At 34.1% G+C, this 24,458-nt stretch overlaps 1 protein-coding gene across 2 annotated transcripts in view; it reads left to right on the forward strand.

The window, feature by feature from the left end:
- The first annotated feature begins 393 nt into the window (after window positions 1–393).
- LOC121975089 (phosphoglycolate phosphatase 1A, chloroplastic-like) overlaps window positions 394–24,458 on the forward strand; it is a 49,399-nt gene continuing 25,334 nt past the window's right edge. The window contains exons 1-8 of one of the 2 annotated variants that reach the window (XM_042526487.1): window positions 396–788; window positions 884–951; window positions 1,061–1,153; window positions 1,241–1,312; window positions 3,594–3,665; window positions 20,069–20,128; window positions 20,315–20,367; window positions 21,003–21,100. In XM_042526487.1, the coding sequence (XP_042382421.1) occupies window positions 527–788; window positions 884–951; window positions 1,061–1,153; window positions 1,241–1,312; window positions 3,594–3,665; window positions 20,069–20,128; window positions 20,315–20,367; window positions 21,003–21,100 (778 nt within the window). In that variant the 5' untranslated portion in view covers window positions 396–526. Of the gene's footprint in view, window positions 789–883; window positions 952–1,060; window positions 1,154–1,240; window positions 1,313–3,593; window positions 3,666–20,068; window positions 20,129–20,314; window positions 20,368–21,002; window positions 21,101–24,458 lie in introns of both variants that reach the window. The other variant, XM_042526488.1, reaches the window with a different exon arrangement.

Raw genomic sequence — 24,458 nt, forward strand, 5'->3', positions numbered from 1 at the left:
TATTATGGAAAAGAAAATAAAATAAGATATGTGATTTGAACAATTCTAAAAATAAGTATACTTTTTACATAACATATCTAAAGTTTGCTATGTTATCGGGTAAGAGCATCCGCAATGCTTTTAACATGTGAACGTGTTAAATTTTGTTTTTGTTTTTTTGAAATATATAGGTTTGAACGTATTAATGCTACGATACAATAAAAAGGTGTGCATATCGATATTAACATTCCACGTTTAATACGAATACAGGTGCTCTAAATCGTTAGAAAAAATTGAGATGTTTTTTTAACTTTTGCCTATTCAAAATTATCTATTGGATTTATTTAAAGAAAAAAGAAATTGTTTGATGCAGATATCATACATGTGGTTGAATGTGATTCCCTCCCTTCTCTCCGCGAAGATTGGACTGGACTCCTCAGCCACTGCCTTACCATGATGATTCATCCGCCTAAATAATAAACAACTGCTTCGATCCACTCGGGGTCGCTGCTTCTTTTGAGAGTGCTAGAAGCAGAGGATCGGAGGGATGTTGATGACCAGAGGAACTGCTGCTATATCTGCTTTCGTCTCCTCCAGATTCCCAGTTGCCCCTACGGTCGTCACACAGCAGCGGCTCTTCTCAACTCTCCGTCTGCCTTGTTCTTTTCGCCACTTCGGTGTTCGGAGAAGGTTTGGACTCCGGGGGTCCACCATGGACTCTAGAACGGTGATCAGAGCGTCGGCTCAGAGGCTGCAGAATGTCGATGACCTCATCGATTCTGTGCAGACCTTCATCTTGGATTGCGATGGTGATATCACAACCGTTTCTTTCCCTTTGAAATATTGGCTCTGCAAAGTTCGTTTTTTATTTTATTTTATCTTCTTTCATGTGTGCGCCTTTCAGGAGTTATATGGAAGGGCGATAAATTGATCGATGGAGTGCCCGAGACACTTGACATGCTAAGATCCAAGGTAAGACCCCTTTCGTCTTAACCACGGTTTATGCTACATGTACGCGTAGAGAAGTATATTGAGTGTTGGGTCCTGAATAGATTAGTATGCGTTGGTTTGTCTCATTCAGGGCAAAAGATTGGTTTTTGTGACTAACAACTCTACCAAATCAAGGAAGCAGTACGGGAAAAAGTTCGAAACTCTTGGTCTGAGCGTTAGTGAGGTGTGTTAATTATTATCCATCTTGTCTGAACTTTTTAGTACAAAGTATTCTTTGAGCATTTATGTGATCGTGATTAAATTCATATAGGAGGAGATCTTTGCATCATCTTTTGCGGCAGCTGCCTACCTGAAGTCCATTGACTTCCCCAGGGACAAGAAGGTTTGAACATTTTTTTAATGCATTGTGCTTTGTTGCAATCATGCTGATATACTTGTCCTAGGCGCAACATCTTTTTTAGGTTCATGGAGGAGTAATAATCATGAAGCACCAATTTTTTTTTGTTAAAAATATGCAACTTATCTAACAGTACCTCATCTTGTTGCCAATTGTTGTTTCACTCATTTTTCATCTTGAAGTCCTGTAATATACCTAGATATCTGAGCTGCCACAATTTAGGTGTACTATTTTTTCAGAATTATTTGGTGACAAACTGGTATGCTCTTACTCATGCAAAATGGTATATTTACTAATGCTGTTGAGGTGGGCTACATATTATAGAGATATATTTGGAAATCAGCTTTCTAACATGCATAATAGAACAAAATCAATCCATTTTTTGGCAAACTGATATATGTTGTAAATTTGCATCTTCAAGACATATTTCCACCATGGCACCATCACTTACACCCATATGGACTTTCTTCATAAACTTTCCTGAAAGTCTTGTTCGTTAATATGACTTCAATTTGTCTTTTTTTTTGTCTAAGAACTTATTCCTGCATAATCATTGAGTTAGATAAATATTAAATTTTGAAAAGCCTATGTAGATTCACTTGGTCTTTACTGGCTCACTGTCCCATGCTTCATTATTTAGGCTCTGTTTACTTGGGAGAGTGGAAAGCAAAATTAAGGAAAAGTTTCCACGGTGGAAAAGTTTCCGTCGTTTACTTCATTAAAATTTTCCGAAGGAAAAGTAACGCAATCCATCAGCGGATAATTTTGGAGCCAAAATCGATCACCTCAAAATCGGACGGAAAACAACGGATGGAAAAAAAAATGACGCATATATCCCTTTTGCATTCACAAAATTACACCATATACCAAAAAAAAATGACGCATGTAGCCTTTTTAACTCACAAAATTACACTATGTACCAAAAAAATGACGCATGCACCTTTTTTTATTTACAAAATTACATCATAAGTATTCACCTTCCTCTATCAAGGTAAACAAGTGTGCAAAGGAAAAGCTTTCTTCACCCTTTCTTTTCTCTTCCTCCAAAGATAACTTTCTATCGTTGATTCCTTTCCTTTCCTCATCCACACTCTAGAGTAAACATAGCATTAGTACCGCATATTGGCTGTCCACTCCATCCCAAATAATTTTGCCACTTGACAGTTAAACACAAGCTGCATATTAATATGAATTGGTAGAATGACCAACAAGGGAACAAAATGATATTTCTTACAATGTCGGATCAATGCCAAAACCTAGAAGCATGAGAGCTGTTATTCAATTTAGTATATAATATTGTCATCCTGCTTGTACCAATACACACCTCCGCCAAGAATCTAATCCTATCATATACACCCATGAAGAGAAGCTATGAAAATTCTCTATCAACCGAGACTGCTGCTATGTTGCATAATAGAGAATTCCCTTCTGCTAATAATGCAGCATGGTTGCCAAAATTGATCAATAATGATATAGATATCTAAAGGGCTGATTTGATCTTTCCTGAGAAATCAGTTATCTCACATAGATCACAAGATGTTTAAAAAACTTGGGATTCAACTAAATTAGCCCAAACAAGGAGGTAGATTTACTAAAAACATGGAAGGAAACAATTAAAATTTGAAAAAATTAAGAGAAGATGGATTTAGTGATCGTTTTGTCAATCAGTTTGAATCCTAGCAAACATGCATGGAGGGTAAGAGAGTTTTGTTGCTCTCTTAAAATTAAACTTAAATTTTGTAGGCTCACAACTGTTCGAGATTGTTACTAGATCAAGCATTTAACCTTAGCATTGTTCATAAACAACCACTAGCTAGACTAAGTGTTTCATCTCCCCTCTTTTAATTGAGAGAAACTACTATTAATTGATTCCTATAAACTCGATTCAGATGTGATTTAGATCTCCACAATCCCTATAATATGAAAGACTAAATAATTATCTAATTTATCAAATAATGTTTAATAATATAATATTATTGGATCAAATACCAATATTGATTTGGGAAATCATGCAATGTAGTGAAGAAAGAAGATATCTAGGCTAACAATATGATGTCGAGAAAAGGATCTATTCAAGTTTAATTAAAATGGTATCTATAAGACGTGGGATGGTTGTCGATTTGTTAGGCACCTAGTTCAAGGGAATGGATGCTATGCTAAGCTATCTAATGCACATGATTAATTTGTTCTGTGGTTTCTCAAATTTTAGCTTAAGCGTGTTAACCAAAAGATGGATATTAGACTTAAATGTCTTGTGAAATTCTAGGTATATGTAATAGGAGAGGATGGGATTCTCAAGGAGCTAGAACTTGCTGGATTTCAGTATCTCGGCGGTCCGGTATGCTCAAGTTTTATGTGATTGTTTGACATAATTTTTAATGGAGAAGGAAAAACAAAAGCTAATGGATGAATTGCTGTTTTTTTTTTCATCTTTCTTGTCATTTAAAGGTTCATGTATTGATGATTATGATAACAAATTTTGATTATAACATAAGAATACACACTGCTAACTATGATCCTTAAAGTTTGTGTTCTAGGAAATGTTTATATAGCTCAAGGTGTCAAAATAGAGCAAATGAACATTGAATACTTAGACAACATCTTAGACTCGAGATAAGTCAATTGACATAAAGTTGTTTCAAAGAAATTAAGAGAATGCCTTTATATTGACCCGTGAAATATCAAATATCTACTTTAATATTGTGAAATCAAATCGATGTGGAATTCAAGGATCTTTTCCACATCCAATTTGAACCACCAGGTAGGGATGCAAAATTAGGAAAATTGACCAGGCTCTAACAACCGCACTTCATGAATGAATAGCTATGCAAGTTTGGGTGGTTGTTACTAACTCTAGACGCTTACACTTACTGATAAGCCAAGCAGATGAACTCTTTACCTTTGGATTCTTTTACATCACCTAGGGTAGGAATGAAGGAACATGGTCCTTAAGATCCCAGAAATATGATGCCTTGCACACCTCTATGAGAAAAAAAATCTAGGGTATGTGTGTGTGTAGAGAGCCACTACTACAACAGTCCAATGGATGGCTCCCACCACAGACCATCTGATGAGTCACTGTTCCGATGGTAAAATGACGTGCCAAGATTTTGTGCTTCAATTGTGATAAACCATTATGACATGACCTTAATTGCAAGCAGTTGCTTATGCAGATAGAATAAGTAACCTCTGTTAATTGCATTCATGGTGTTCCTGAGTGTTAGATTATTTATTAATAATCTATTATGACCCATGTAGATTATAGAATTGACTTTAATGTAAAAGAGCCTAATGTGATGATTGTTTGCCAAAAAGGTAATTAAAGTCATGGGTTCTATTTTATATAGAATCCCTCTTCTCTCTCTTTTACAAAGGTAGCTTTATCCAATATTAGAGTTATCCAGAAATGGGTCATTAGTGATTGGGAGTTATAAAAAAAAAAATTTAAATAACTCCCCAGAGAAGTTTACTTTTGAAACCGTGGGATAACTTCCATGGATAAGATATATAAAGGTTATATCTTTCATCATCAAAGAGATTCAGAAAAGCAAAGAGAGAGAGGAGAAAAAGAAGAAGCAAGTTCTGTATAACAAGAATTTTTTATATTATGGATCCTGGTACGTTTTCCTCAATTGTAGACATTTAAGTATTTGTAAAAATCATTGTATCCAAGTTCCTTTTCCGCATGTTAAAGTTTCCAATAATGGTATTAGAGCCAAGTTAGGGATATTTATGATTTTGCATGAATTAATTTCGGTTTATGAATTGTTGTTGTTTAGGAATTCTATTTAGGAATTCCATATATGGTTTATGAATTGTTGTTGTTTAGGAATTCCATATACAGTCAAGGTTTAATAATGGTTGTTGTTTAAAAATTTCATATACAGGTCATGGTTTCTAACATAAAGTTTCTAACATAAGGTTTCTAACATTTGCTTTATTAACATGTATTTGATTAATTCACAATTTTAGGAAATTATGAATTAAATCTCATTTTGATTAAATGCATGATTTAAACCGTATATACTGTGAATTTAAATTAATTCAAAGTATTGTAGGTAATTGATTGATCAAATGCATGATTTCAATTTGGAATTATATATTATGGATTTGGGGTTTTGTTAATCACCAAAGTGATCATCTCCGTGAAATTTATGATTCCAATATTTTCATAGTTGTATATGAAGCAATATGAATGACATATTTTGGGATAATTAAAATGCATTGTTATAAGGCATATATAGATCACCCAAAGGTGCATCATTGCTTATAATTAATGATATTAAAGGATTTATTATCTAAAGATGACATGCATGTTATTTAAGTATGGATGTTAGCCCATTAAAATATGTTCATTTAGCATCATTGTCATTATAGTTATGCATTTGAGTATCATCCAAAGGTGAACTTAAATACATTATTAAAGTTGATTTCAATTTGATCCATTAAATCTACTTGAAGTATTAATGTATGAGTTTGTGTAAATATTTGCAGCTTTTAATAATATGTTACCTTGGGAAATGGAATGATTAAGTTCAATGGCCTGAATTATGTTGACTAGTTTGAACAAATCCAGTTTCAACGGGGTATTATGGGCCTTGATATGCCATTGGTAATGGAGCAGAAGCCCACAACCATTACGGAGACTCGTACAAAAGTTGACAAGACTCTTTACGAGGCTTGGGTGCGGTCTAATAGGCTGAGTTTGAACTTAATGAAGATGACGATGGTTGAAAATGTCAAGCCATCTATGTCCAAGACTGTCAATGCAAGGGAATTTATAAAATTGATTAAGGAATACTTACAATCATAAGTCTATTGTGGGGACCTTAATGAATGAGTTGACTAAGAAATTTGATGGGTCTCAGCCCATTCATGATCATGTGACAAGTATGGAAAATCTAGCAGCAAAGTTGAAGTTGATGGAATGGATATGAGTGAGTCATTCCTAGTACAGTTTATCATAAACTCACTTCCTTCTGAGTTTGGATAGTCGAGGTGAATTATAACACTATTAAAGAGAAATGGAACTTTCAAGAAATTAAGGCTATGTTGATTCGGAGGAAGGAAGGTTGAAGAAAATAAGGGATCACTCCATCCATTAGTCGACTTATGATAGAGTCGATAGAAGCAAGGCTAAACCAGGTAAGAAGGGTAAAAATAAAGGCAAGACCCTCATGAAAGTTAAAGAAAGTGGAGTCTATAAAGAAAAGAAGTGTTATTTTTGTGATAGCAGTGGCCACTTCAAAAAGGGCTTTCCAAAAAGAAAGAGTTGGTTCGAAAAGAAAGGTAAATACTATGTTTCACTAAATTTCGAATTAAATATTTTTGAAGTGCCTGATAATACCTGGTGGTTAGATTCTAGTGCAACTACTCATGTGTCGCATGTTATGTAGGGACTCCTTTCGATCCAAACCATAAATGGAATTGAAAAGTTTTTATATATAGGGAATAGAATGAAAGCGCGAATAGAAGGAATTGGGATGCATAGATTGATCTTGGACACCGGTTGTTCTTTAGATCCAAAAAAAAAATTGTCTCTATGTTCCTATATGTGCTAGGAATTTAATTTCTGTTCGAAAGTTGGAAGATGTAGGATTTAGCTTTAAGATCGGAGATGGTGTATTTCTTTATATAAACATGAGTACTATTATGGTTCTGGTACTTTTAGATGGTTTATATTGTTTCAATCTTGATGTTAAATTTGCTGAATCTTTGTTTTATGTTGAACACATAATTGGTAGTAAACATAGTGCACATAATGAGAATTTTACTTATTTATGACATCAAAGATTAGGCCACATATCTAAAGAAATAATAATGAGGTAACAAAAAGTGAAATATTACCTCAATTGGATTTTGATGATTGTATTAAGGGAAAGCAAACCAAACATATATCGAGAAATCCAGCCACAAGAAGCAATCAACCACTTGAAATAATACACACTGATATTTGTGGTCCTTTTGACTCTATCTTGGAGCGGTGAAAAATATTTTATCACCTTTATTGATGACTTCTCACGTTATTGTTATTAATACTTATTGCATGAAAAATCTCAAGCAATGGCCATCCTTGAGGTATTTGTTAATGAGGTTGAAAGGCAGTTGGATAGAAAAGTTAATGTCGTAAGGTCTGATATAGGTGGTGAATATTATGGAAAATATAATGAGAATGGACAACATCCTAGTCTATTTGCAAAATTTCTTCAAAGTCAAGCCATATGTGTACACTGCAACAGAATGGTGTAGCTGAAAAGCGGAATTATACTCTAATGGACATTGTTAGGAGTATATTAAATTATAGTATCGTACCTTTATTATTGTGGATGCATGCATTAAAGACAGTTATATATCTGCTTAATAAAGTTCCTAGTAAAGCAGTTCCTAAGACTCGTTATGAACTAGGGGCGGGAAGGAAACCTAATTGAAGGCACCTCTATGTTTGGGGTTGCCTAGCATAAATAAAAGTATATAATCACATGGAAGAAAACTTGATGCAAGAACCATTAGTGGTTATTTCATCGGTTATCCTGAATAGTTAAAAGGGTACAAATTTTATTGTCCTAACCACAGTATGAGAACAATAGAGTTTGAAAATGCTCGGTTCATTGAGAATGTCCAATTAAGTGGGAGTGAGAAATCATGAAAAACGAATATTAAAGAAACTTGTGGCAAACTTTCTTTGCTTCATGTTTCTCCTAAATTGTCCCATTTATTGTATCACAGTTACACAACATGTCAAGACAACAAAATAATGATATCCAAAACCCACAAAATGAACATATAGATGATGAACCAAGTCACAAATGAACAAATGATAGAAGAGACACAAGAAATAGCGTTAAGGAGATCTAAAAGGCAAAGAAGACCAGCTATTTCAAATGATTATATCATTTATTCACTTGAACATGAATGTGACTTAAGCATTGATAAAGATCCAGTCTCATTCATACAAGCCATGAAAAGTGACAATTCTGAAAAATAGCTCAATGTTATGAAAGAAGAGTTAATTTCTATGGATGACAATAAAGTATGGAACCAATTGAGTTGCCTCAAGATTCACGACGAGTTGGTTGTAAATGGGTCTTTAAGACTAAACGTGACTCGAAAGGCAACATCGAAAGGTACAAAGCTAGACTTGTCGCCAAAGAATATACTCAAAAGGATGACATTGACTATATAGAGATCTTCTCTCTAGTTTCTAAGGACTCTTTAAGGATTGTTTTGGCATTGGTGGCTCATTATGACTTGGAACTTGACCAAATGGACCTAAAGACCGTCTTTTTGAATGGTGACTTAGAAGAAGAATTTTATATGGATCAACCTGAAGGTTTCATAGCAATAGGAAAATAAAATCTGGTGTGTAAATTGAAAAAGTCAATATATGGACTGAAACCAGCTTCCAGACAATGATATCTTAAATTCAATGATATCATTACATCGGATGGTTTTGTAAAGAACACTATTGATTGGTGTATTTATATAAAGGTCAGTGCGAGCAAATTTACTATTTTTGTTCTATATGTTGATGACATTCTTCTTGCTTCATGATATCGCTTTGTTACATGATGTAAAGAAATTTCTCTCTAAGAACTTTGAAATAAAAGATATGGGTGAGGCATTTTATGTGATAAGAATAGAAATATTATGTGAAAGATCACAAGAATTATTGGGATTGTCTTAGAAAAATTATATTTACAGAGTATTAGAGAGATTCATAATGGAACACTGCTCCGAGAATAGTTCCAATTCAAAAAGGAGACAAATTTAGTGAATTGCAATGTCCCAAAAATGACTTGGAACGAAAGGAGATGGAGTCTATTTCCTATGCATCAGTGGTTGGAAGCTTAATGTATAGGTCGTATATCAGTTTTACTTATGAAATGTTATGCCAATATCAAAGTAATCTTGGAATGAACCATTGGAAGCTGCAAAGAAAGTTCTTAGGTACTTACAGGCACCAAAGATTACATGCTCACGTATAGAAAATCAGATCAACTTGAAGTGATTGGCTAGTCGGATTCAGATTATGCTGGATGTATGGACTCAAGGAAATCCACATTTAGGTATATTTTCCTCCTAGTAGGAGGAGCAGTGTCATGAAAAAGTGGAAAACAGTTTGTAATTGCTACCCACCATGGAAGCTGAATTTATGGCATGCTTTGAGGCCACGGTTCACGTATTGTGGTTGCGGAACTTCACCTTAAGGCTTGGTATTATCGATTGTATAGATAGGCCGCTAAGGATTTACTATGATAATACTGCAGCTGTGTTCTTCTCTAAAAATGACAAGTACTCAAAAGGTGCAAAACACATGGATTTGAAATACTTATCTATCAAAGAAGAAGTGCAGAAACAAAAGGTGTAGCATATCAGAACTGATTTAATGATAGCAGATCTGTTAAGTAAAGGATTACCACCCAAAATGTTTATTAGCCGTCTACAAAGGATGAGTGTTATGGATAAGTCCTCGTTAACATTATAGTAATATGGATACAAATGTATGGTAATGATGCTCATATTATATGACACTTTTAAATTCAATTAAAGTTATCTTTCTGCTTGTGTTCTTGTTATCCACATAGTATACTTGTATTGTTTTTGATGTGATAACAGAACATGTCTTTGAAAAGATATTAAAGACAATTATAGTATTAATTAAAATGTTGGGTTTTGATTTTGTGATACATGAAAGGAATCATGTCGTTAAATGGCTTATGCCCTACCATGATCCGATCATATCAATTCAATTAAAGACAATGACTTGTTAACTTCAACGTATAGTGCGCAATTATGGTTATTGTTGAATTTCCACGTGACCAAAAGGTCACGGGTTCGAATCCTGGAAACAGGCTCTTGCAAAAAGCAGGGTAAGGCTGCGTACAATAGATCCTTCCCCGGGACCCCGTATGGCGGGAGTTTCGTGCGCTGGGCTGTCCTTTTTTTTGTCCACATGGGCCGGTGGGAGATTGTTAAATTATTTATTACTAATCTATTATAACCCATGTATATTATAGAATTGAGTTTAATATAAAAGGGCCTAATGTAATGATTGTTTGACAAAAAGGTAATTAAAGTCATGAGGTTCTATTTTATATAGAATCCCTCTTCTCTTGCTTTTATAAAGGTAGCTTTATCCAATATTAAAGTTATCCGGAAATGGGTCGGTGATTGGGAGTTATAAAAAAAATAAATAAAATAACTTCCAAGAGAAGTTCACTTTTGAAACCGTGGGATAACTTCCATGGATAAGATATATAAAGGTTATATCATTCATCATCAAAGAGATTCAGACAAGAAAAGATAGAGAGGAGAGAAAGAGGAAGCAAGTTCTATATCTCAAGAATCTTATATATTATGGATCCTGATATGTTTTCCTCAATTGCAGACATTTACGTATTTGTGAAAATCATTATATCCAAATTCCTTTTCCGCGTGTTAAAGTTTCCAATACTGAGTTCCTAGTAATGCTTGTATTGGCCACTGCCAACTTGTATTCTATCTCTATCCTTATTGGTTCTGGAAATACAAACAACTTTATCAGAGAGGATATATGAAGTTTAAGAGGAATGAGGGTGATAATTTCTTAGTGCTTGTTGCTAATAAGTGACTACAGGACTCAAGGATCTGCTCAATTCTACTTTTAGACATTGAAGGTATAATGGCTGAGTTCCTTGTCATTCCACTATTGAAATTTTCTATTTTAGGAATTGAATGGTCGAGCATGTTGGGTCTCATCCTCACACTTTGACTCAATAAGCATAAAATTTACAAAGAAGGAAAGATGATTGTTACTACAAGGGACACGAAAATGACCATAGTTAACATCACTAGAGTATGAGAAAATTTGAAGCACCAAACGAAGGCAACACTTGTAGAGTTTGATCTCTTGCTCCATAAGCTAGGAACACCGCCAATAGAATATATGAGTGTCGGGCAGAGGGCCAAGCATAATTTTGATGTGCAAGAAATGTGATGGACGTAGATGACTCGATTGGCTTAGGATCTAAGGAAGCTATATCAGTAAACAAATATAGCATGGTTAGCAAACTGACCTAGATAGGGATTGCTTGAGTTGGATTGTGATCCACAATTTGGACATCTATCCGGGGGTTGATTTGTTAAAGAAATTCCAATAGGAATCAATGATATGTTGTAATTAATTAATGATAGCATATCAACATCGAAAGAAGGTTATGTTTTTGAGGGAAATCAGCTGATTTCTCACCTACTCAACAATTCCAACTTAGAATCTTTTCAGTTAGAGAAATTGTCAGAGGTTTCATGGTTCAAGTGATTATAGTGTAGAGGAAGAAATTTTTTTTTAAAAAAACTGGATATTAGATCCAGACCTAACAAGAAAAGAGGAAGAGATCAAGTTGTTGTATAAGAATGAAGATCTATTCTTGCATAAGAAATCATGATCCTCTTTGGTGGCACTTAGCGAACTCAAATCCTCAAGAAAGAAATAGCATTGAGGCTTTAGCAGATTTGATGAGCTCAACAATTCTGGAGGAAGGGAAGAACTTGTAGTGTGAGGACCTCAGCTCTAGAGACAATCACTCATGAACTTGAGAAGGAGGTAGAGGACTGCTATGAGATTTCAGGTAGTATTGATTAATTATCTATTTAGTTATTTAATAACTAAATGGTTTAATAATTTATGAAAATATAAATTATTATTTATATGATGATCCTCCTCCATTAAATAGGATTAATTTGATAATACTTAACTATAGTTTTAGGTTAATCCTATACTACAAGTCTACAACAACAACTGGGCCTTATCCCACTATTTGGGGTTAGCTATATGGATCTTTTTACGCAATTAAGCTTTATCTTCTATTATATTATCATCTATACTTAAATAAATTTTATCTTGTTTTATTGTTGCTAATCAAGTCTATTTTGGTCTTCCTCTTTCTCATTTGATATGCATGTTTGTTTCACATCGTCTAACTAAAGTATTTATTGATCATCTATGTACATGCTTGTACCATCTTAAACGTATCTCTTGGAGTTTTCTCTCAATAAATGCAACTCTGACTTTCTCTCTAATGCTCTCATTTCTTATTCTGTCCATTCTCGTATGTTTACATATCCATCTTAACATCCTCATCTCTCGGCAACTCTCATCTTTTGCTCATGTGCTCGAGTTATAGCCTAACATTCAACTCCATATAATATAAGAGGTCTAACTACGGTTTTGTAAATTTTTTTTTTTTTAAGTTTTAGAGGTACTTTACAATCACATAAAATACTCGACGCTTTCCTCCATTTCAATCAATCTGTTTGTATTCTATGTAAGGCATCTCTCTCAATCCCTCCATCGTTTTGCAAAAATGATCCTAAATATTTAAATCTCTCGGTTCCGGGCAACTTATCATCTTTTATCTTAATAATTGTCTTATTACGTCTAATATTGCTAAATTTAAATTCCATAAATTCTATCTTTATTCTACTAAGCCTAAAACCTTTCTCCTTTAGTGTTTTCTGTCGAGATTTTAGTTTAGCATTTACTCATTCACGTGTTTTATCTACCAAAATAATATCATCTGCAAACAACATACACCACGGTATTGTGTCTTAAATATATGTAGTAAGTTCGTCAATAATTAGTGTAAAAAGATAGAGACTTAGAGTTGATCCTTGATGTAACCTTATTTTTATTAGAAATGGTTCAGTTACTCCGCCTGAAGTCTTTACTCTGGTTGTTATATCCTCGTACATATCTTTAATTAGTTCAATATATGTTATGCTAACACATCTCTTTTCTAGAATTCTCTATATAATTTCTCTTGGGACTCTGTTAAAGTTTTTCCTAAGTCAATGAATATCATGTGTAGATCTTATTTTTTACTCCCGATATTTTTCAATTAATTATCTATGAAGATGTATAGCTTCTATTGTCGAGCTTCTATTGTCGATCTTTCAGTCATTAACCCAAATTAATTTTCAATCACTATGATCTCCTTGATTTTTTTTCTATTACTTTTTCCCAAGTTTCATGGTATGATTCATTAATTTAATATGCTTATAGTTTGCACAATTTGTACGTTTCCCTTGTTCTTATATAAGGGAATTAGAGTATTTATCCTCCATTGATGAGATTTTTTTTTTTTTTTTTCAATATCATGTTAAATAATTTTATAAGTCATTCAATACCTTGTTTCCCTAGGCACTTCCATACCTCTATCAAAATATCTTCTAGTCCAATGGTTTTTCTATTATGCATCCTATTTAAAGTTTTTTCTACTTCTAAAGTTTGAATTCTATGATAAAAATTTAAATTTCTATATTCATTTGACCTACTTAAATTATCTAAGTTAAGTTGATCACGTAAATCTTCATTAAAAAGTTAATGGAAATATCTCTTCCACTATTCTTTTATTTTTCATCGTTTACTAGTACCTTATTACATTCATCTTTAATATATTTTATTTAGATAATATCTCTTGTTTTCCTTTCTCTCACTTTAGTTATTCTATAAATGTCTCTTTCCCCTTCTTTTGTATCTAATTTTTGATATAATCGTTCGAAAGTTTCATTTTTTGCTTCATTCACTATTTTTTTAGCTTCTTTCTTGGCTATTGTATATTTTTTTAAGTTTTCCTCGTTCTTACAAATATATAATTTCTTATAAATTATTCGTTTTTTCTTCTCTTTCTCTTGTACTTTCTCATTCCACCACCAAGATTCCTTACTTAGTGGTGCATGCTCCTTTTGCTCACCAAGTATACTCTTAGCTATTATTTTTAACTTTGATACAATCTTATCACATGTCATATTAGGATCACCGTATATTTCACTTAATGCTTGTACTCCTACCTTCTCCTTAAATATATTTTATCTCTCATCCTTTAACTTCCACCACTTAATTCTAGGAGTCGTATATATATTTTTTCTATTAATACTATATTTGAGATGTATATCCAACACTACTAATCTATGTTGGGTAGTTAAGCTTTCTGCAGGAATGACTTCGCAATCTTTATAAATCTTTCTATCCTTCTTCCTAACCATAAGAAAGTCAATTTTTGATTTATTATTCTCATTTTTGAACGTGACTAAGTGTTATTCTCTTTTCTTAAAAAACGTATTAGGTAATATAAGGTTATATGCTATTGCAAAATCTAATATAGTTTTCCCTCCCTTATTTCTTGTTCCAAACCCACCTCTCATATTCCTCATTTTTCACTCCGACATGCTCATTTAGATCACCTCGTATTAAAATCATTTCATTTGGCGGAATGTTTTGTAATATTTCATCTAAGCCGTCTCATAACCTTGATTTGGTAGCTTCATCTAATCATACTTGCGGTGCATATACACTAATTATGTTCCTAGTTTATTTCGCCACTATTATCTTAAGGGTTATAATTCTATTCCCTTTTCTAACTACTCCTACAATTTCATCCTTTAACGAACTATCTACAACAATATTCACTCAATTTCTTGTTTTACTCTTTCCAGTGTACAATAACTTAAAACCTGAGTTCTCTATTATCTTTGTCTTCTCGCCTACCCATTTTATTTCTTGTACACACAAAATACTAATGCTTCTCCTAATCATCGTATCTAATACATCCATTGATTTATCAGTGAGGGTTCCTATGTTTATATCCCAAATCTTAGATTATTAGTTTTCTTATCATATTTGTTCTTATCCAATCTATGATGTGAGAACTTTTGCCTATTTAACACTACACCTAAGTTCTCATGGAGATGTAACAATCCTGTCGATACATTACAGTCGGACTTGCAACGCGAACTCTTACATATTTATTTAACACTACACTCGAGTTCTGAAGATGTTATTAATCCTATAATAACATAAAACCATTTACTAATCTGAACAATAATTATCAATTTTATTATTACTTCTTTTACTGTGAAATCAAATATTAACACTAATGTTATCATTTACTTATTTTAGATATTAGAGTTGTTTGAGTAATAGTATTATTTATTTATTTATCTATTTACATCTAACAACAATTAATTTTTTAGTGATATTAAATATTTATTTTTAATATATATTATTATTCAACATTTATGAAAATGTTGATATTTTTCACTAGTTTTGATGCCTAATATGACCATGCTATCAAAACACTGGTAGCCATGGTAGCCATATTGACAACTATGAAATATTGGATCTTGCTAAAATAATAAAATAAGAATTTTACAACAAAAGAACTCACTCTGTTAATTAACTAAGCTAGTAGTTATAAAAGGAGATACATGTAATCAAATAGGGTAGGCAATAAAAAGTTAGTTTTCTCCATGTTCGTCTATCCTAGTCTCCTCTCTCTCTCTCTCTCTCTCTCTCTCTCTCTCTCTCTCAATCTCTCTTTATGTGCAATGTTTTCTTGCACCCATCAACTTAGAGCAACACACATTTATTGTGTGCTTGATTCGTCCTCATCACCTAAACAATTGTTGTTCTCATCGCCACTACTACCACCATCGCCATCATTATGGCTATAGCTATTGTTGCCAACCAAGTTAATAATATAAAGCAAACCTACCAATTAGCCAGGACTAAACTTGCATCGTCCTTAGATCTGATCCTATACCTGTGAACACACATGGTTATACCTACTTAGGCTACGTTTGGTAGGATGTAATCTGCCTTGTAATGTAATCAGGATTACATTACAAGGTTGATTATTTTGTTTGTTTTAACTTTAAACCTGTAATGTAATGTAATCTCGATTACAAAAGGTAGTGAAGTTTTGTAATCTGGATTACAAAGCAAATACTATGTAATCCGATTACATTATGAGGTCACTGTTTAACCAAAATTTGAATACCGAATATACCCCTAGTCAGCCGTCGCCCGCCAACCTCCCGCCGCCGCAGCCGGTCGTCGGTCGCCGGCCGCCGCCGGTCGTCGGTCGCCGATCGCCGACCGCCACCACCGGTCGCCATCCACCACCGTCGTCGTCGCCGATTGTCGGCTGCCGACGGCCGCAAGCTCCGATAGAGGTGCAGCGGCCGTCGGTAGAAGTCGCAGGATATTTTTGTCATTTTATAATAATATGAATTACATTCCTTATAAAAAATAATTGATACCAAACAAAAGAATGTAATCACCTTTGTAATAAAAGATTACATACATTATATCACCAAACGTAGTAATGTAATCAAGATTACATTACATTACATTACAAATTTGATTACATTACAAGCTCGATTACATTACACCCAACCAAACATAGCCTTAGTGTTTTTGACATCTAACTTATTTTATGACTAAATGAAATTTAGTTCCTTCAGGTGAGAGTGTATGCAAACTTGTTTTCACGTAAGTATTACCTCCTATGCCTCAACACTTGAATAATATCATAAAACTCTTGGAGTAGTGTTGTCGAATTTTATTGAATCTTTCATTTAAGAGAGTAATTGTGTACCTTTGTTAGCTCATGGTATCTTGTATCCTTACTCTAAATGCATCAAAGGAAACCTTGAATGGTTTGAAAAGTCTTGTCTGCCCAAGAATAGGGGCATTTACGGTTCATAACCTCTTAACAGCATGTGGAAGCATATGTTGGTGCAATCATGCCCGTACACATAGCGTTACATGTGGTTTTGATGTTGGACATTGTTTAAGCAAGAAAACACATGAAGTCTTATATGATTGTCAAGTGTGAATGAAAAGTCAACTTGACAGAAAGGATGAAGTCCAAGAAGATCAAAGATCGGATTCTTGGCAAAGAGGAAGTCTTGATAAGTCTGGTGACTGAATGTAAGGTGATTGAAGTCCAAGAAGGTTGGCAGCTGGATTCTTGGCAAAAGGGTAGCTCTAGCAGATCAGGTGATCAAATGTTAGGCGATGAAGATATGAAGATGAGAAGGCTCCTAGCATGAAAGTCTAGGAAAAACGAGGTTCTAGTACTAGGTATGAAAGAAGGTAAGTGTGGGACGAGGGTAAAAGAAGATAGGTGTGACTCGTCCATTAGAATGGATGAGAAATAATGCAGGGGTCGACTAATATTTGAGTATTAGTCGACTACTGGATAAGGATGAAGAAGTCACGACCTAATATACCATGAATTAGACTGTGGTGTTGGCATCAATCGATTGTTGAGTGGATAACAATTGACTGTTTGAGTCAAACCAAGAATCTAATTGGGGTTTTCATCATCAGTTGATTGATAGGGTTAAGCAGTCGACTAATAGTGTTAAATTACAAAATCAGGTGAGAGTTTCGGTCAGTCTATTGCATGAGATGAATAGACGATTGATGGACCCAAACTATAAATCAGGTTGTGGTTTTGACATCGATTTCTATATTCATAGCAATCGATTGATATTCTAAACTCTGAGTTCATGGTTTGCATAGTAATTATGGCAGTTGATCAAAGTATTGGCTGACACAGAAGCTTTCACATACCACTGCACTATGCGACTACGCACTATTAGTCGATTGATAGACTTGCATTAGTCTACTAATATTCAATTTCAGGTATGTATTAATCATAGATCTGAAGTTTCAAATACTAACTGAAGCAAACTTGCTCGACTTTGACTTTTGTATAAAGGCTCCAAATGTGTTCGTTTAGAGATAGAGAACTCCGAGAAGAACCTTCCTGCATCTGAGATCCATCTATGAAGCTAGAAGGAGAGATATCATGGTTTAAAATTTCATACAATTCCGGGTGAAATGAAATAAATCTACCCTTCAACCCGCCACCCGACATCGTGGGTCACCACAACCTCCGCGACCCCACGGGAGGTCACAGAGGCCACTATGAGGCTGCGACAACCTCTCACGGGTCTCAGAGGTCGTGGTCCTCCGTCACAACCTCCCGTAATGTGTGTGATTGACAACATACGATTTAAACTTATATTAATAATTCTAATCAACTTCTAACTATAGTAGGGATAATCTAAAGGGGCTTAATCAAAGCCTAATAAAATTATCCCACTATATATTTATTTATTTCATTTCTAAAATTAAATAATATTTTTTTAAATTTTTATTTATCATATAGAAGTGCCCTGATCTCATTTTTTAAAATATTTTTTTATTTAATATTTAGGTTATTTTTTATTATATATATATATATATATATATATATATATTGAACCATATCGACATGGCACGATACCGAAATCGTATCGTTTAGACCATAAACCAAAACTCCGATACAGCTCGAGATTTTAAACCATAGCTCATAGAGCTTTTCTTTATTGTTCTTCTTTTTACTTATTTTGTTCTTAATTTATAGGCAAACAACTATTGTAAGACATTTCTTTGCCTCTTAAAGTTGTCCGACAAGGAGAAAGAATAGTGGTGGTAGTGCTAGGAACTAGGCTTTGGATTAGCAACCATGGAGGGCTATGAACCAAGTAAAATCCTTGTGTAAAATCGTTCAGTGTATATTTCTAGTTTTCCACTACATACTCAACTCAATGAACTATTCACCCCCTTTTAGCATTGCAACGATCCAATACATACTTAGTCCAATAAAACTCTCTAGAGAGAATTCGTTATGGGAGCCATAATGATACTTAAGGTTTTTTAGAAGTGCTTGTAGAAAATGACAAAATTGTGGAAGATTTCAATTTTTTTTTTGGTGGTGTTTGGTTTGAGAAGTCATTAATTACCTTGATCTCATCAAAGATCCATACAAATATCTTGTTTAGAAATGATAAACCCAAGGAAGAATGGTTTGTAGAAAGAAACATTTCTTAAGATTACATAATTTTTCTATTTGAAGTAATCTAAGAACTAGTCATTTCTATATATCTATATTTTGATAATAGTACATCACTTATGGATTGAAATACCGAGTCATGCCTCCAGAAGCGGGCGGTATTTACCGTTCCGGTGAGGATCAGCACCAGTACCTACTGGCATCGGGACTACGAGGTTGTCGCGAGGTCACGGAGGGAGCCGTGACCTCGTAGCGGCCCTTCGCGGGTGCCATGACCCACCTCTGCCCTTCACGAGGGGTGCAACAGGACGCTCACGCGATGTAAGAAAAAAAAACGTAGTAATAATTAACGTAAATTTAATAATTTTAATCAACTCCTAGTTATGAATAGGATAATCTAAATAAGCTTAATCAAAACCTAATAAAACTATCTCATTAATTTAATATATATATATATATATATATATTAATTCTAAAATATATAATAAAATTTTTATTTATTTATTTATAATGTAGAGGCACAACAATTTCATTTTTTTTTTAAAAAAAAAATTATTTTATTTTTTGTATTTTTAATATTTAGATTAATTTTTTATTTTTAATTAAAATATTTATATTTAAAAAATATCGAAATCATATCAACACGATACGATACTAAAACCATATCATTTTGATCATAAACCGAAAATTCGGTTACATCTCAAGATTTTAAACTATGCTTAACTCATTATTTTGTAGTTAATAGATTAATAAGTCAAAAAAGTGATCTAAATATTTACACTCATGTAAATTAGATGGTTGGTAACAATAGATTAATATATTCCTTTGGTTTATATCTGTGTCAAGGATAGTTAAGACAATGTAAGGGTTTAAAGTAATCTTTATAAAGCAATGACAATGATTGTGGATATTTATTCAGTGTGAAGGATGGTTCTTGATTTTCAGTAATCCCCATCTTACTTGATAATCTAGCCAATACATCTCTTGGAATTCATATGTTTACTAATTTCTTTTATGAGATCTATCATGAGTTACCCTCCATAACAATTCTAACACAAAACACAAATGTTCTTAGGAAGATGGTGATAAAAAGATTGAGCTCAAGCCAGGTTTTCTAATGGAGCATGATAAGAACGTAAGTTGAACTATGTACTGTTGTGTGTATGCATTGTGTTTGTTTGTTTTTTCTTTTGTTTTCTTTTAATTTTTTTGCACTTTTGTTTGTTCTTTATAGTGCTATTATAAAAAAATAATAATCCAAATGGCAGTATTTAGTTGCTTTCTTATGCTGATATCTTATTTTCTTGGTTACTTTGTCTAGGTTGGAGCAGTAGTGGTTGGTTTTGACCGCTATTTCAACTACTATAAAGTTCAGTAGGTTACTTTGTTTCTTTACCTCTCTTTACATTTAAACCATAAATGACTAGGTTGTCAGACGAGCTTGCATAATTGTTTTCTTTCTAGGCTGTGGAAGTTAATTGGTAAGTTATAGTATCCATTATTATATGGAATCTTAACATCCATATCTGAGCATACATTTTATAGGCAAATGCTCTATTTTGAGTCCTATGTTCTATAATGACTGTCAATATAATTTATGGACGCATGGTACATACTTGATAGATGGATAGACCCATTGCCTATGGTAATAGAAATTTGAAAGTGGACATCACCTTTTTGTCAGTTGGGAAACCTTGCAACCATAATTACAAGAGGCAAGAGGGTTTAAATTAATAAAACAATGTGAACCTGTCACAAGTTTTTGTTGTTCCATTCAGTTGACTAATTGTCAGATGCAATTAGATTACACGGAAATATCTTGCATATCTACCCTTGTGTTTCACAAACAATTTTGTTATAATCTACACTTTGTGTTTCACAAACAATTTTGGTATTTCTTTCTCAATTCACATTAATTATTTTATGCCCACAGATGAATATTATCACAACATTGTCTTTTCTAGACTTGACCTTCTAACTAATGCTTAATCTTTCCTGATTAATTGAAGGTATGGGACTCTTTGTATCCGTGAAAATCCTGGATGTCTTTTTATTGCAACAAATCGTGATGCTGTAACCCATCTTACCGATGCTCAAGAATGGGCTGGTTTGTCTCCCTAATCAGTCTTTTTTACTTTTTCATGGCAATGAATGAATGTTTCCCTGTTACTTCACTTGGATATTTTACCAATATTATGGAACTTTTGCTTTTGTGCTCTAAAGCATCACATAGTGAACATAAATTTCTATAATCTTTAGCAATTCCTCACGAGACATGTCCATTTATTCTTTGCATTCCACTGTTTACATCTGGTTAGTGATAGTCTCAATACTTGAAGGAGAAAATGCTGAACTTGAAAGTTGCCAGAAAGTTATTCATGAAATAATCAATGTTAGCAATTATTAAATGTTGATGTACCTCAAAGTATTACTTCAAATTATGTTATAACAATAATGATTAGCAATCTGTTGGTTGTTTATGTGTTCTTGACTCATAGGGATTGCATCAATTGACTCATAGGAAGCTTGTAGTTCTCCAGCTTGATCCAATCGTGGAATCTACTTTGTCCACCTTAAAGTTGTTCGTAGTCACATTACATTCTCCTATTTCCCTACAGATTAAAATTACATCTTATTTCTATTTGATGAAGTTATTCAATTAGAAGAATGAAGTAATACGTAACTCCTCATCCTAATTCTGGACATAAGCCCATGATGAATCATTTCATACATTAAACATGCTCTCAATGCAACCTTAATTCTACTATAGAAATGCTAATATTACAATATTACAAAATTGACATTATGCAAAACTTTGAACATTGAATCCTCTCATGATGCAATATTCGCTAACTTATTTTTATATATATTTTTTCAAAAACTCTTGCAAACTTATATTTAATAAATGTGTAACTCATGGGGAAATGATAAACAACCTTAAATCGACCCTATAAATGGTTGGATAGATGCCATGTGTATGGTGAAGGAGAGCCTTGTATATAGAGAGAGAGGCTTGATAGTCCACAATAAAAATCAGCCCGAAGCATGTTTCAAAGGTATATAAATATTGCTCGCTACATGCTACAATACTTAAAAAGGGGACTTTTAGCAGCTTTTGTCTGGACCGAACCTGATGTTCTCTACCTATCCATGTTCAGCAAGTGGGATCTGATCTCTACCATCCATGTCCTGCCAAGTGACCTTAGCTACCTCAGAGAGCGAGAGAAACAAAAGGAGTTACACACCATTAAATCTCCCCTTCTCAAAAAGCTAAGCAGGCACTTTGGCCTAAGCTCATTCACTTCAGTAACACCTATCCACATCGGAAGGTCATTGCTACTATGACTTAGTCATGCCCTTTCTTGACCATGTTTGCCCTCATTCTGGCCTTAGCAGAATTCAACTTTTATTCCTCCTGTCTTGACCCCATTAAATGTTCCAAGCTAAAATATAAACACATTAGACTGGCACCTTCTATGAGTATTTGCTGAGACATGACTTCAAGAGGAGAAGAAAAGAACCTAACACATGATTCGCCTGAGGTTTCTTGGAAAATAATTGACCTAGAGCAAATGCAACTCGAGGATTCTTCTTTCTCCTTGGGCAGGATGAAAAATCTTTCAGCACAAGAATCAAGCAACTAAACACCATGGGGTGAAAGTTGTGTGTTGGTTTAGATGAGAGTTAGAGAGGGAAAATTGAGTAAGAAAGGTCTTATGCCCGCATATCATAGAAATATAATAGAGGACTAAAATAGTTGTGAGTCGAAGGGAGACAATTCAGATGAGTTCTAGAAGGAGAAGAGCATAATCTGAATTGAAAGCTTGAGGAAAGGATAGGAGCCTATGAGGGAAAGGTTCCCAATGTTAAACTCCCTTCTTCTTTAATGTCTAAGAAGAGCTAGTTCCTCGATCTTGGGACTAAGAAAGCTTAGGGTGTGTGTGTGAATAGACTCTCACCTCAAATGGATTTGGCTCTACAAAATGTTAATGCAACGGAAAAATACAAGTAAAGCAATTTAAGATAAGAATAAGCAAACAAACTAAACAATCGATTTAGACAATCCCTTGGATCCTACTCCATGACTTATAATTGTCAATAAATCACTCGAACTTCCGCTATCTTTTCTTTTTTTTTCGGAGAGAATTCGAAGGTGGAGAAACCTCTTAGGCTCTTACACTCCTAAAGTTAAGTTCGCTCCTAAGTTTAGTCCCACATGTACCCCAAGTGCATGTGCACTCGACTCTTTTCGTAGGAGCTTATCTTTATGTCAAGAGATTCTTTATTGCCTCCGGAACTTCATTGTGTCAAGAAGCCTCACGCTTCCATACCTAGAGGCTTTGTCGCCTCCGGAACTTCATCAAATGACTAGCATTTGACCTCCCTGACCTGTTAGGACTTAATACTGCCAAGAATCTAGTCCCCAATCTTCTTGGGCTTCCAAGTGATAAGTATCCAGTTCTTGACCTATTTGGACTTCCTCGTGCCAACTAATTTTACCTATTTATATTTTCATTTGCCAAGTATCTGGTCCTCATCGATCTACTTGGACTTCCATTATTGCACGTGCAACACTTGTAAGTTTTTTGCTCTACACACTTGACACATGTAATATCACAATAATTCCCTAACTTGAATTTTGCACAAACATCAAAACTATATGCAAAACTATATTGGTATGATTGCACCAACACTTGACGCATTCATGCCCCCCTACTTTGATGGATGTGACAAAACCGCCAATGTCTCTAATCACATCCACACTATGTATGGGATGTCAAATGCCCTCCTTTGCTTAGTTTTTCCCACAACTCCCAAAGTGGCTACACATCAATGGATCTCTAGACTCCCCTTGGGATCATTTCATTTCATGCTTTGGGAATCTTAGAGAAAACATTAATGCATGCTTCATGAGTAGCTGTAGGTTGGCCCTGAATGTTGATAATGACTTTGAAGTAGGAAGCCCATAAGCTGCCCTGAAGTTCATTTAAATTCATCAACATTGTTTGCGAAGTAGATGACTCTAATTTCAATTTTCTTATGATCTCATTCAAATTCATCCTTTAGCCTTCTTAATTCTCACATACTATATAAAAGTTCCTTGAGAAAGTTCATGGAAAGAGTTGCCAAACCATGATCGATAATGCTATGAGGACCAAGTCAACTAAGATAAAATTGCAAAGGGCGAGGAGCCAAAAAGGTTAGATGATTGAGAGAAAGCCAAGTATTACTTCCTATATCCTCCAATCATGAAACGACTTGAAAGAGCTTCCATCACTGCACACATGTATGAGATACTCTTGGATATAACATAAAGAGCTAAAAGCTCTTCTACTAGAGCCTATTCCATAAGAGGAATTGGTTGAAGCATTGCAGGTTCCATTGGGAGCATAGACACGATGCTAATGGATGCATACACATGACATGGAAGACCCCTGGCTACTATTGGGAGCATATACTCGATG

This window comes from Zingiber officinale, chromosome 4B (genome assembly GCF_018446385.1).
Source record: "Zingiber officinale cultivar Zhangliang chromosome 4B, Zo_v1.1, whole genome shotgun sequence".
Classification (NCBI taxonomy): Eukaryota; Viridiplantae; Streptophyta; class Magnoliopsida; order Zingiberales; family Zingiberaceae; genus Zingiber; species Zingiber officinale.